Below are 13690 nucleotides of genomic sequence, written 5' to 3'. Positions count from 1 at the left end.
CCAATCTTCTTTTACTAATAATACTACCAAGGTAAGTAAAGCTATCCATCTAATCAATCTTTTCGTTACCAAACATCACATTTTCACTTATTCCTAGCCTTAGCGACTTAGTCTTATCAACATTAATTTTTAAACCTATTCTACCACCCTGAACACGCAAAACCCCTATATCATTCATTTAGCTCGCACTTTCATCTCGGATATTTAAATCATCAGCATGATTCCAGGAGATTATTTCCTCTCCATTTCATTCCGTCACCTTCCATTGCCTTTCCTGTGCTCCTTAAGACAAAGTTCATCAAAATGTTGCTAACCTCATTTTCTACCTTAACCACAGCAGTGTTATTCTTGTATATAGCACTAATCCCTTCAATGTATTTGCCCGGTATACCATACAAGGATATGACTTTCTCTAGAGCTCTCCTGTCACCATATTCAAACGCTTGCTCACAATCTACAAGACCGAGGACCAAAGGTGTTTAATAACTCGGGCACTTTTTAATTATTCGAGTTAAAATTTGGACGACACGTCCTCTACCTTTTCTAAAAACACAGTTCTTCTTATATAACTTTGTCTAGAGCATCTCTCGGTCTAAAAAGTATCATATTACTAAGTAATTTACTACCCAAAGAAACCAGACTCATGCCTCGGTAATTACCACACTCACTCTTATCACTTTTCTTATACAGTATTATATTACTTAATTAATTAATTAATAATTAACTTATCCTAAAATTGCTAGGTACTTCCCCTTTTTCAATAATACTATTCATAACATTTAGTAACTTGTTTCTAACCTCATAGCCACCATATTTAAAAGACTCATTTACCACAGTATCAGCACCTGGAACCTTATTATTTTACAATCCTTTTAGTACTGTCGCTAATTCTTCCTCACAAAACAAATCTTCCGTCACATCGAAGGTATCAAAAACTTTTTAATTTTCCTCTATATCTTTTTCTGCAACTCTATCTCGGCTTAGCATATTCTCAAAATGTTCTGCCCATCTCTCTTTATAACTCTTTCCTTATCACTAATTGTGGCTCCGTTCCTATCTTTAAATGGGACAGGTCCGGATTGACTACTCCCTCTCAATTTATTAACTCATCAGTACAATATTTTACTATTTTGTCGTCTAGCTGAATCTTTCGGATCTTTAGCAATCTTATTCATGGTCCCCATTTCACACCTCCTTAGTTCATGTTTTAATGTTTTCTCCACTTTCTTTACATTCCTTTTGTTTTCACTCAGATAATTTCTTTTCAGATGATTGTTTTCACTCAGATACTTCGTGTAAAAGCCCCTTATCCCAACTTTCTTCCCTATGACACCATCAGCAACTTCACAATTTTTTTTTTTCCTAAAATTATTGCATCCATCTTCCACATTGTCAAATTTCAATCTTTCCAGTTTAGTATTTAACTGTTCCTGAAGTTTCTTTCATATTCTCATCCTTTAGTCTACAAACATCATAACTTCCCGGGAGGTAGCTACCCTTCCAAAGATTTAAATTAACCCTTGATACTACTAGATGGCGATCTTTAACTTTAACATCAATGACAGCGCTCTATATACCCTAGTATATTGTATTGATCCTGCCAGTCTTCCACTTACAGTAGCATAATCAATACGATTTGCTGTCTTACCATCTGTCTTACCTTGAATACCATGTAAACTTATTGGCCATCTTATGACCGAACACTCTATTGGTTATTACTATATTGTTATACCTATGAAATTGCAGCAGTCTGTAGCCATTACTGTTTTCTTTTCCTACACCAAATTTACCTAGAATAGTATACCATCTATCCCTATTTCTACCGACCTCGGCGTTAAAATCTCGTATTAAAAACAACGTATTTCTACCTAGGACCCTGTCTATTTTCTCCTGTAACTATATGTAAAATTCATCTGAGTCACTAGTATCTCCGTCAGTCGGTCCTACAGGGATATATACTACTATGAAACGAAAGGACATATATATATATATATATATATATATATATATATATATATATATATATATATATATATATAAACAAATATATACACAATAACTTCTCACGTATAAAATTAGCGAGCCACCTCTATTAACTCACAAAAGCAGCTAGTAAAAATAAGACAAAAAATTTAAAGTTAACTTGAAAATTCTGTAGAAAAGTAATCCTTACGTTAGCATCCAATGCTCCCGATCTTTGTGGGTCTTATTTATTTCAATCCATAAAATATTTTGCAAGACTCTGTTGCAGTTTTTGATTATGGGTTCATATTTTTAGAACAATGTCGTAAATTGAATCAATACTTAAATATCCACTATCTCTATTAATTATGTATTTTTATTTTTATGGCTTTCCTTGCCCATTTCATAAAACTTTGTCTTATAAAGTTTATTTTAGAAATTATAGAATATATATTTTAGAAATGACCGCTGATTCCTCGAACTGTACAAAATGGTCTAGATGATTAAAAATATGTTCTTCCAAAGCCGAAACAAAAGTTTCCAAGGCTTTCTAAATTTGAGCGCATTATCTGTGAGATCGTGGTACCCCATAAAGCACTCCACAAACTGTTGTATGGCTTTTGCCAACCCATACAAACTTGGTTTTGCCAAGTTTCTCACCAAGTACTGGTACATAAGGTAAAGAAACGTATTATTTGAAATTTTTGGATCCCAAGTTCGGGTTTCTTCGTTTCTTTTATTTTTTCATGCTTACTTTTTCTTTTTTCGTTATTTAATTAATAAATTCCTCAAATATAACAGTTCACTGTCAAGATACTCCGTAGAACAAATTCAACATACCCTATCAAACAATGAAATAACTACTTTGTTCAATAAAACTGATGACATGGATAAAAGTTCAGATATATGTCACTATGAGCTAATTTTCTATACATTAAAAATAACAATCTGTTATCTCTTTTTATTAATAAAATATCTAAAAAAGGCAGCCTTTAAACTCGAATGTCTCAGTTTGTACCTTAAAATGTCTCTCGCACCTAAGAACCCAAGGTTTAAAAAGAAAATGAAGAAAGATATTGGCAAATCCTTAAGGTGTATCCACTCAAGGTAAGGTACATCTGTTTTAAACTTACCTTTAGCTTGACAGACCCCGAAATTATCACAAAGCTCATCATTACATTGCACTGGTAAGCAGTCGTTTCCGGTTGCAGTTCCGGTGTTAATTGTCATTGTTCCACTGGGGCACTCAAAGCATGAGGTCATACCAACAACGGGCTGATAGTAGTGCATTGGGCATTTAGCACATGGGGCTAATCCTGTGTCACTGTATTGACCGACAGGGCATTTTGCTAAAAAAAGAAAAAAATGAGCTAGCTCAGAATATACAGACATACGAAGAGAAAAAGAAAGATTACTGTCCTAGATTTTCGCTTTAATTTCTTTAGTTGATTTTCATCACGTATTTTTATAGGCCCATCAAAATACTGCTTGTGTAAATTCAATGCAGGATTTTTTTTTTTTTTTCTTTAATAAGTTAAGAAGAGTGTCTTTTCTAAATCTAGGGGAGTTTTTTTCCAAGATATTTTTAATGAATTTAATGACACAACAAAAGCTATTTTTCAAAATATAGGGGAAAAGTTGCGCCTCAAGGATTAGAAGGACAATTGGGGGGGGGGGGGGGGGGGTGGTAGTGGAATATTTTCTAAAGTCAGTAAAATAAACATTATTTCTCAGAGCGTCAAAAAATTTTTAAATAAAAAAAAATATCTTACAAATAAAAAATCAGTAAAGAAGAATAAATTAATTGATGTTTTTTCGCTGAAATCTAGTAAGCCAATTATATTTATTCTTTCAGGGTGTGTAATTGCAAGAAGTTCAGCAGCCCTACCTTTTTAACCGTTGTTGATATGTTAAATGTTTAGCTTTTAAAAGAATGCAAAACCTAATTGGTTCTTTTATATGAAATTTTAAGCCAATAGAAAAATATAAGCTTATGAGTCACAACATATTTTATAAGTAAACTCTCATTTTCCCATGTATTTGCCTTCAGGATTTTCATTTATACGATCTCTTTGATTTTTTTTTCTTTGTACGTTCAAAAGTTCAAAAATGAAGTAAAATTTAAATATAAAATGAGTGTTAAATTTATTTATTTAAAAAAACAAATATATTTATCTAATACTTATTAAATGCATGATGGGCTGGTAAAAATATCTCTCAGTCACGTGATAAGGGGAGAGGTAAAAAAAAAAAAAGATTTACAAGAGATCAGTAAAAAACATTTTTATTTCAATTTTTGCTAGGTCAATCTAAATCTGATAATAAGATGACAGAAAAATTCATAGAAAATCCTGTATTTTGCAAATTCTAATAAACCCTTCCCCAAAGAAGTATTTTTACAAATGCCGAATAAGTGTACCTCATCAGGACCTTGTGGGAAACCTAGGCTATTGAAATTCTGAGTTCTTGTTTACCGACTAAAATTTATCCCAATTGAGGCCCTTTTATTTAATAGAGATGAAATCGTTTTGTCAACCCGTATCTCTAAAAATAGACCTTGAATAAGAGGCAAAAATTAGGCTTCCTTTTTCACTTGATGTTCAGATTCCAGAGCCTAGTTGTATTTCCCCTGAATATTTATATCATATTAGATGATATATATGTATATATATATTAATTATCCAAACGTCTGCATCCATTGAAGTATTCTTATTTTTCCTTTCTTTTACTAACTTTTCAAATTTTCCTATTTTCCTTACAAGTTTAAGCAAAAAGGTCCTAACTCTACTTTGGTCTTCTTTCTACATTGATCTACATTGCTTTAGTAGTTTTTTTTCTATCTTTTAAATTTTCCTATTTTATTACAAGATTAAACAGAAATGTCTTACCTCTACATTGTTCTGGCGAGAATGCACCAGGTTGATATGTAAACATATTTCCTGGGCATGTCGTACATTCTTTAAATCCTTCCCTAGAAGGTGCTCCAGAATAAGTATTTCTAGGACATTCAATGCATGGGACTAGACCTGTTGGTGAATAAGTTCCAAACCCACATACTTGAATACAATCGTCCAGAGATTTTGATCCAAATGATTTCGTAAAAGTTCCAGCAGGGCATATTTTACATGAGCCTTTCATTTCTTCATCCTGGAATTCTCCAATAGGACAAGGAGTGCATTCTTTTGCCCCGGCAAGGGCAAATGTTCCAGCAGGACAATGGACTGAAAATATAATAAATTAGTTCCTATTTTTTATTAATTCTAGATACATAGCCTTAAAGAATTCGGCAAATATGTTATATGATAGCAATTCTTGTTGAAATTATTATCTTGCCTTATACTTGCCAGGATTGTTTTGTCTTTTAATATGTATCTTTTTTAATTATTTTGGTATTAATACTCCTACGACAAAAAATTGACACTATAAAACTATAAAACTATAAAAATGACACTATAAAAACTAAATCAACCGAAATCTGAAGAATTATACAGGTTATTTGAGCGTCTTAAGAACATAAGATGGTGAAGTGCATAAATTTTAGGATGTTTTGAGGGTTTTTGTTACGAAATGACTTTGCAAGTTAATGGAATAAGGACGAGGCCTATTAAACTATAAATGAAACAAGTAAGAAAAAGAAGAATAAGAATAATTAGAGGGCAAAAAGAAGAAGAGGAAATGGGAAAAAGAAGAATAATAAAAAGACGATGAGGCAAAGAGGTGATGATGGATAGAGAAAATATCAAGCAAATGGAGTTTTATACAATATTTATAGATATTCGACCAATCTTATAGAAAAGCTTCAGTGACGATCCTATGCTTGCACGGAAATCAGATAAGCACGCTAAACTAACTGGGAAAATATTGCTGCAGTTAATTTAGGAAGCGAGGCTAGTTGTGGCTTCGGACAGAAAACAATTATAGGAGAACAAGTTATCAAGTGGGAAGGCAATCCTCTTAGACCTAGATTGCAGATGATTTAAGAGTCCCGCATAAGTAAGTAAATTTGTTTAATATTTTTTGAGTGAATCTTTGGAGCTTATGAGGATTTGGGGTGCAAAAATAGGCTCATATGTTAATGCTAGGAAGACTAAGTCACTTAAATTAGAAATATACCGATATGAAGAGGTGATCTTAGATAATAAAAAGATTATCCGAGTGAACCGTCTCAATTGCCTAGGTAGCATGATCAGTTATGACGGTGGATACAGTAGAGTTAGGAGAAGTGGATTAGCTAAGGCACAGAATATTTTTTTGCAGTTGCAAAAAGTTAGGATGAATAACAAAACATGCCTTAAAAATAAGACGAGAATACTAGGAGCCCTGGCAAGGACAGTGGTGACGTATGCCTCTAGAATACGGGAGCTTTGAAATGTGAAGGAAGGTATTCTGTGTTTTGGTAATTAGACACATAATGGGATGAATGAATGATGCTGAATATTATATCACCCAACTGAATGGCCTAGTTTGCCTGGGCAGCTTTATTATTTGCATGCAGTGACGATTTAAAATGTAGAATAGCCTAGACACAGGTTGATTGTTCATAGTAGACAAAGTATTCGAATTGAGGATACGAGAGGGCATAGTAATGACAGTGTTAAGCATGGTACAGAAACTTAAGTGTTTCCAAAGAGCGAGGAAAATATGCTAGAATTGTCTAAGAATACTTATGGCCACCCCTTTGAATTATCGTATAGAAACGAAAAAACTGTGCAAAAAATATGGTTCCTTCCCACCCTAAAGGGGCATAATAAAAAATAAAGTTAATATGGTTGGAATGTATTTTGTGGGTTAAGGATAACAAGTATCCAATAGTCATGCTCTTTAGTCATCTACCAACATCAAAACAAAGAGTGCCACATTGCCAGTTGGGACGGGAGGAGATCATAAGAACGGATTTAAATGACACTAGAAACCGTAAGAAGAAGTAAAGAATAAATTTTTGAATGGTACTAGGGAGGGGTTGAGGTGTGACGCTGTGTTGGCCTCAGGTGGTTTGTGCTGCGATGAGATGTAAGTAGTAGTAGTAGCATCCTTTAGCATAACGAAGAAAAATTCTCAATTTTAATACCGAAGAAAGGGCCAAAAAATTATACACCTGTTGGTTTTTCTTTTTGAACAACGTTTTATAAAGTATATTTATTTACTCTTTTAATTCCCTATTCTACTACTTACCTCTTATCGTAAGAGAATATGCTCTTTTTTCCCTTGTAGAATGCCCGGGCTTTCGGTTAGATTCTTCAAAAAAAAAAAAAAAGAAAGAAAATCCCCTGTATGGTTAGTTACAACCTAGCTAACACTGAGGTAGGTGCTTATTGTTTTCTATTCAGTCATAATTTTCTGCTCTCACTTTCTTTAAGAAATTTTGTTACTTTTTGACTTTTTAATCATCAGAATCCGCAGCAGCACGAGTTGCTTGATGCTGAGCTACTTGCTATGCCAATTATGTAACTAACAGATAGATGCTATTAACAGAAAAGGGTTCTCCAAAACCGAAATTAAAAGACGTCAAATACCCTCGTACTCATTCTCTAAACCCGAGATTCCCAAAGATTGGCGCTGGCACCACCAATTGGACATGGCAATATTTTGTTATCTCATGGGCAGGATGTGCATCTATCGAAAAAAAAATACGTGAACGACGTCACATTCAAATGCATTTAAAAAGCAAGAAGGTAAAAAGATATTACTGCAATGACGTTATACTTTGTTTGAAAGGTGTTGTATACAGACAATATTTTTCATCAGAATAAAATATGCCTATAGGACAACTCCAAAAAAAGATACCAAGTCAATGGTCTTTTAAGCTTCCTGCAGGCGAATAAACGTAAAATTTTGAATAGTAAAATTTACACGAGCAGGGTATCAGGATTTTAGAAATGCCTAGATAGGCCATGGCCTAAAATCGGTTGGGGCCACTGCTCTAAACCTTCTATTGATGACCTTGAAAAGCGTATCAAGATTATCAATTCTTTTATCAAGGTCATCGAAGTTCTTCATACAATGACCTTGTATAGCGTATCATTGAATTTTATACAATCTTCTTCTGAATTCTGTTTCCATGCTATTAAAGTTGACAACAGAGATATGGTTTCAAATAGGTTGGTATTTTTCTAGCTCTTTGACTATCTTTTCTTTAAGGTAATCGTGTTTTAAAAATTTAACCTTCAGAAAAATTTAACTTATTAATATTATTGAAAGAATAACTTACGACAACTTGGAACAGCACCAGGAGCAGGCATGTTCAAAACCTGTCCAGGGCCACAAACAAAGCCTCTTGAAATTGATGATTGGGTGCTCTTTAGAGGAGGACAGAGGGCAGCACCTGTTCCGCTCAAATCCATCGATAGAAGCGGAGAGATTACAGCACTTGTAGATGGTACATTAAGGTCAAACACCAGACCCAATGTCGACCCACATAGATCGTAGAGCTGTGGTTGCTGTACCACTGGATTGATGTCAATAGTATAAACAGCCTAAAATAAAATTTTGTTGGTTATGGCAAGTAATTTATTCGTAGTAAATCAAATTATGTGCGTTCAAGCATTGTCGGCTACTAATATGTTAAATACAATTACTTATCATGATTTGTGTAATGAGCGAAATTAGGCAAAGACATAATTAATAAATCATTTAATAAGAAAATTTCTCAGAATTATTTAAATTTTGAAATAAATGTTGTTTGTTAATTTTTTTTGAATTTGGTATTTAACAAGAATCTGTTTTGTCTGTCTAACAAAAATGTTTGCTTTACCTGTTTTCTTTGATGCTTTTTTTTGGCGTGTGGCTTAGTTAGATAGAAAAAGTTGCTTAGTTTCGACCTGTTGCCTTATATAACCTTAGATTTCCTATATGGTTTAAGTAATTTTAAACTTGTATAATCATGGGTGATGGCCTGAGGCTTGTGTAAATTCTTTCAAATAAACATAATATTTCATTTTTGCTAGATCTTATTGCGAAATTGAAATTATACCAGAGACAATGTGGTGTAATAAAGACAATCTTAGTCATTTCTGTGTCCTTATTCAGGCTATTTACAGCGGTTGCAGTATTTGAGGCTATTAAGATGTGAGTTTCATTTATTTGTTTGTTTTTTGTGAGTGTTTTGTTGTTTTTTGTTTTGTATTTTTTTATATGTTGTTTTTAATTTAATTTAGCTTTACCTTTTTCCCGTTGATAAAGGCTCCCGGACGTGGAGTCTAAAGTGTTCGGACTTTTTTTTTACTATTTAAAATTAGTTTTTTTTTTTTTTTTTGTTCCACCGTTTCATTTTAATTACACCCATTTTTTCTCTCTTAAATTTTGTCTCTTCTTAAATTTTAAATTCTTAAAATTAAAATAGAAGAGGAGACATTACAGCACTTGTAAATTGTGCGGTAAGGTCAAACAGTAGGCCCAGTGTAAATCCAAACAAATCGTAGGGTTATGGATGCTGTACCATTGGATTGATGTCAACAATACAAACAACCTATAATAAAATTTCATTGTGTAGTTTGGCAAGTGATTCATCCATGATAAACTAAATTGATTGCCTTTCAGCAATCTTGGCTATTTATAAGTTAAATATGATTATTTATTCTAATTTATGTAGCGAGAGGCAAGCAAATTTAACTCAGCAGGGCCTCTAGAATTTCTAAAGTCTTTAAATTACTGAATGGTAGTTTTTTGTTGTCTGTTCATGTTCAAAATTTATGATATGATTGATGAAGTGTTATAAATTATCATAAGGACAATTTTGGCTTATTGATGCTGGCTGGCATTGACATCTATGTTAAATGTGGCCAGTTTGTTAATTTTTTTCTCTTTTTTCTATATAGGCTATTTTTCAGTATTGTAATACTGAAAATTTTTTTTCAACACTTTTTTTAAAAATGTTTGCATTGAATTAAACAAAAAACTATGACCTAGATCATTAAATGAAAATATTATTTGGAATTTTTAAGTTTGGAAAATAAATGTCTTTGTCAAAATTTATTCCAAATTGGTAATTCACAAGAATCTGTTTTGTCCGTCTAACAAGTATGTCTGTTTGCTTGTTTTTTAAGACTGTTTTTTGGCTTGCGGCTTTGTTTTCTGTTTTGTTGCATCAAATACCCTGTGCTACCTGCATCTTCATAAATCTGTTCTGTCCATTTAACAATATTGTCTGTTTTATCTATTTTTTTTTTTAGATTTTTTTCGGCTTAGTTTTTTGTTTTGTTGCATCAAATAACCTAGTGCTTTCGTATATCCTGTTTCCACTATGAAATTTTGCCAATACCAGGATTGACCAAACACCGATTTGAGCCAACGAGAATTTTTCATTGAATATTTCAGCCAATCAGATAATTCTCAGAAAAATCTGATTGGGTCAAGTTAGCGCTAGCCATTACTCAGTATTAATATGACAATATTGTGAATGGAGCAATAGCCATCTACACCATATACTACCAGTACTGGCCATACAGTCCTAGAGTTGTTTCGGCCATCAGCTAGTAAAGAGCCTAAGGGCTATAAGCAGAGTACAAACCAGCCCACAAAGATGTTTGAGACTGTTACATTTAGGCTTCGACCGTAAGAATCTCATCAAGAGATAAGCCCCGTTTTTGTTTGGTGTTTTAATGACAAAATTTTATGTCAATTGAAGACTCCTTTTTTTATGCTGTGCAAATATTTTTCTCTCATTTCCATTACTTTCATAAGACGTCAAATGAAAAATAGTTTCTTTGCTAATGAAACGGGTCAGGACTGCTTTAACTTAGTGAGTTTCAAGGAAGCAAAATTATTCAAGATTACTGAATTCCAAGGCTGTATCCAGGTTTTTGTTCGAGAGGGGGGATAAAAAAAAAGCTTGTAAAAACTACCCCCTCTTGCCTGAACACGGTCTTGCTGATTTCATACTGTTTAAAGTGGTAGCTGGCGCTTACATAGGAGAGTACTTGGCATACTCGCAGCAAAGATTTAGTATCCGAATCATTTCAGTTAAGACATGGCTTGTAAGCCTTTGTTGGTATATATGGTGAATTACATCCGAAAGAATTAGGATTAATCGGATAAGCGATAATTGTGATAATAAATGCTAAGTAGATGATAGAATGTTTTTTAGCCGTTTTTTATTCAATTAAGCACTGGGCAAGACTTTCAGTTAAGCAACTGTTAAAAGTTTAGGGTAAAGAGTTGAGGTTTAAGGGATTGGCAGATCTCCTCAGATACAGGATGATTTCTGTTTGTTTTGGGTTTTAGTGTTAGGGTTTGATTTTGTTGACGCCCCTTCAAAACTTCCAGATTTGGCAAGTGCTTTGGTGAAAAATAGCGGTTTAGCGAGCCCGGGTTTCAATTTCGCTGCTTTACTAAATGTTAGTTTGTTTTTATTGACGTTGATTTCTTTTATTTTGTGTCTTCTTCTTTGTTGTTCATTTCTTTTTCTTTTGTTTTTGATTTACTTCTACTCCACAGTGTTTTTAATATTTTATTGTGTTTGTACTATTTATGGGGTATAGACTAAAAAAAGTTAACTACTACTGACCTTGATAGTGCAACCATACCATGCAAAACCGAATGAATTCAGAACAAGCTTAGACTGAATTGAATTTATTTGAATTTGACTTTTAATTAAAATACTTCAGTGGTTCAGCGTGAAATTTTCTGAAAGTAGGCTTTGAACTCTGTAAATTATTAAGCTTTGAACTCTGTCACTGCATTGAATGTTTGCTATGGGTTGATCTATTTTGCATACTAAGTCTGGTTTAAACAAACATTAGCATACACATATTTATTGTGCCCTTCTTACGCAAATGGGATTTTACTTTCGGCTCAGTGTAAAGTAAAATAGAAACAGAGAAAAAGTTGGATTGCTGCAAACAGAGAGTGCAGAGGACAGCACTGTATGCCATAAGCTCTATTTTCTGGGAGACAAAAGTGGCGTTAATTTATGGAAAATAGAGGTGGGGGGTAGAAAAAAATCCTGGGAAGCAATGTCATCCCGCCCATCCAATTGAAGCCACTGCGATAAAAAAAAAATGAGTGTCATGTAGTATTCGATTTCCGTACCCTTTGGTATGGGGTTGGGTATTTACCTTGAATGTATCTTCGCTTATTAGCTGTGCTGAAGAGTCTACAAATGTTACGTTCATATCAACGTTGATAGCAGAGCATCTAGCGGAGAGAATTTTGTTTAAAGCAGGAAACTGGTCTTCAAATCTGAGGATGTATTGTTCAGAACATGGAGGAGGTATAGGAGCTGCAGCCTTGTATACAATATCTGCCAAAACTCTATAGCTGGCCATTGTAGTATCTAGAAAGTAGTTACGTATAGCATTATAAGATAATATCATTTTAGTTATGGACAGTACACTTTGTCGGGTTACTATATAATGGAGTCTTTCAGAAGCCAAGCTGAGCAACTTCACCCTTTTATATCTTATTTAAGCGTTTGCTTCAAAGGCCTTGACTTAGTCTTAATTTCACAAATGCACAGTAATATACTTGTAAAAAAAAGGACTTCTACAACACGAGAAGGCAATTTATCCTGTTGATCCATGCAGTTATACAAAGAGGTCTCTGCTTCCCACAACTCCTTGCTCCAACCCCTCCCCGGATTCCTTTAGAATATCAAGGCTTTTAATAAATTTCCATTGATTTCATATAGTTTTTTCATAACATAATTACCTTTTCATTTATTTTGAAGTTGTGCCCTCCTCCCCAAAATACCCCCTCCCCTCGGAAGCAACTCCTACATCCGTGCCTGCGTCAACCACCAACCAAAGGCGTTAATGGGATCGATTTTAAAATTTGCTAATTCTCAGGGAAAAGGTAAGCATATCTTACCCAGGGACGGGTGGAGGGAGGCCTTGGGGCCCGCCCACCCTCAAAAGTCTTAAATCTTCGCGATTTTTTGAAAAATTTTTATTTAAATTATCAGTTTTTTTATTGCGTTTCCTCCTCCCGAAAAAAAAATGTTGCGTTCATACCTGAGATGACTGGCATATTAAAATGAAAACAAGCCGTGAGTGTTCTCTACTTATTTAGTCCGTTTGTTCTAAGGATGTGGACAAACTAGCATCTTGACAATTGGATTGTTGCCACATGAACCAAAAATATAAAAAAAAAGATTAAAGATCAAACTTGAAAATTTAAAAGATATGATTATTCATCTTTTTTTTAAACATTTGTTTGAACACATATAATGACTAAAAAAAAATTTTGAAGATCATGCAGCCAAACAAGTGGTCATTAGCCAAGCTATATTTTGTTTTCCAAAATAATATACTTATGCATCCTCATAAAGAGGGATAAGGGAAGAAATCCCCTCCGAGACATATCAAAGCGAACCAACCCCTGACAAGTTGAAAACTATAGCATAAAAATGCCATTTTGTCTCAATCCTATGCCTCCCTACCCTTCCTCACTGTCAGCGTGGTACCTGCATTCGTCCATTTTATTTTCAGGGCTACCACCAAAGAAACTGAAAAAAATCAGGGTTGAAGAATCTGAGAAAAAAGAATAGGTAGATAGAAATCTAACGCAACAAGGGACTTTCTGCTAAAGAAAACGGAATATCAATGACGTCAGAAGAAATTGACGTAGAGTTTTTACCTTAGCTTCAAAGAGGTCTGAATCGAGAGCTCCAACAAAGTTTTCTTTGTTGGAGTATGTACCATCTACATTTCTTTAATGTAGCTGCCATTGTCAGCTGCCATGTCAGCTGCCATTTTCAGCATAATGCCCAATAAATTAAAAAAAAAAAATTAAT

The 13690-nt window shown here is 33.8% G+C and overlaps 1 protein-coding gene across 1 annotated transcript in view; it reads right to left on the bottom strand.

The window, feature by feature from the left end:
- LOC136038864 (uncharacterized) overlaps positions 1-13690 on the bottom strand; it is a 204878-nt gene that overhangs the window by 56716 nt on the left and 134472 nt on the right. The window contains exons 24-27 of the mRNA XM_065722318.1: positions 12015-12232; positions 8171-8435; positions 4851-5183; positions 3096-3311 (exon numbers count right to left, since the gene is read on the bottom strand). Coding sequence (XP_065578390.1) covers positions 3096-3311; positions 4851-5183; positions 8171-8435; positions 12015-12232 — 1032 coding nt within the window. The remainder of the gene's footprint in view (positions 1-3095; positions 3312-4850; positions 5184-8170; positions 8436-12014; positions 12233-13690) is intronic.

The sequence above is a fragment of the Artemia franciscana genome, chromosome 18, assembly GCF_032884065.1.
Source record: "Artemia franciscana chromosome 18, ASM3288406v1, whole genome shotgun sequence".
Taxonomy (NCBI): domain Eukaryota; kingdom Metazoa; phylum Arthropoda; class Branchiopoda; order Anostraca; family Artemiidae; genus Artemia; species Artemia franciscana.
This window is presented reverse-complemented; position numbering and strand designations above follow the sequence as displayed.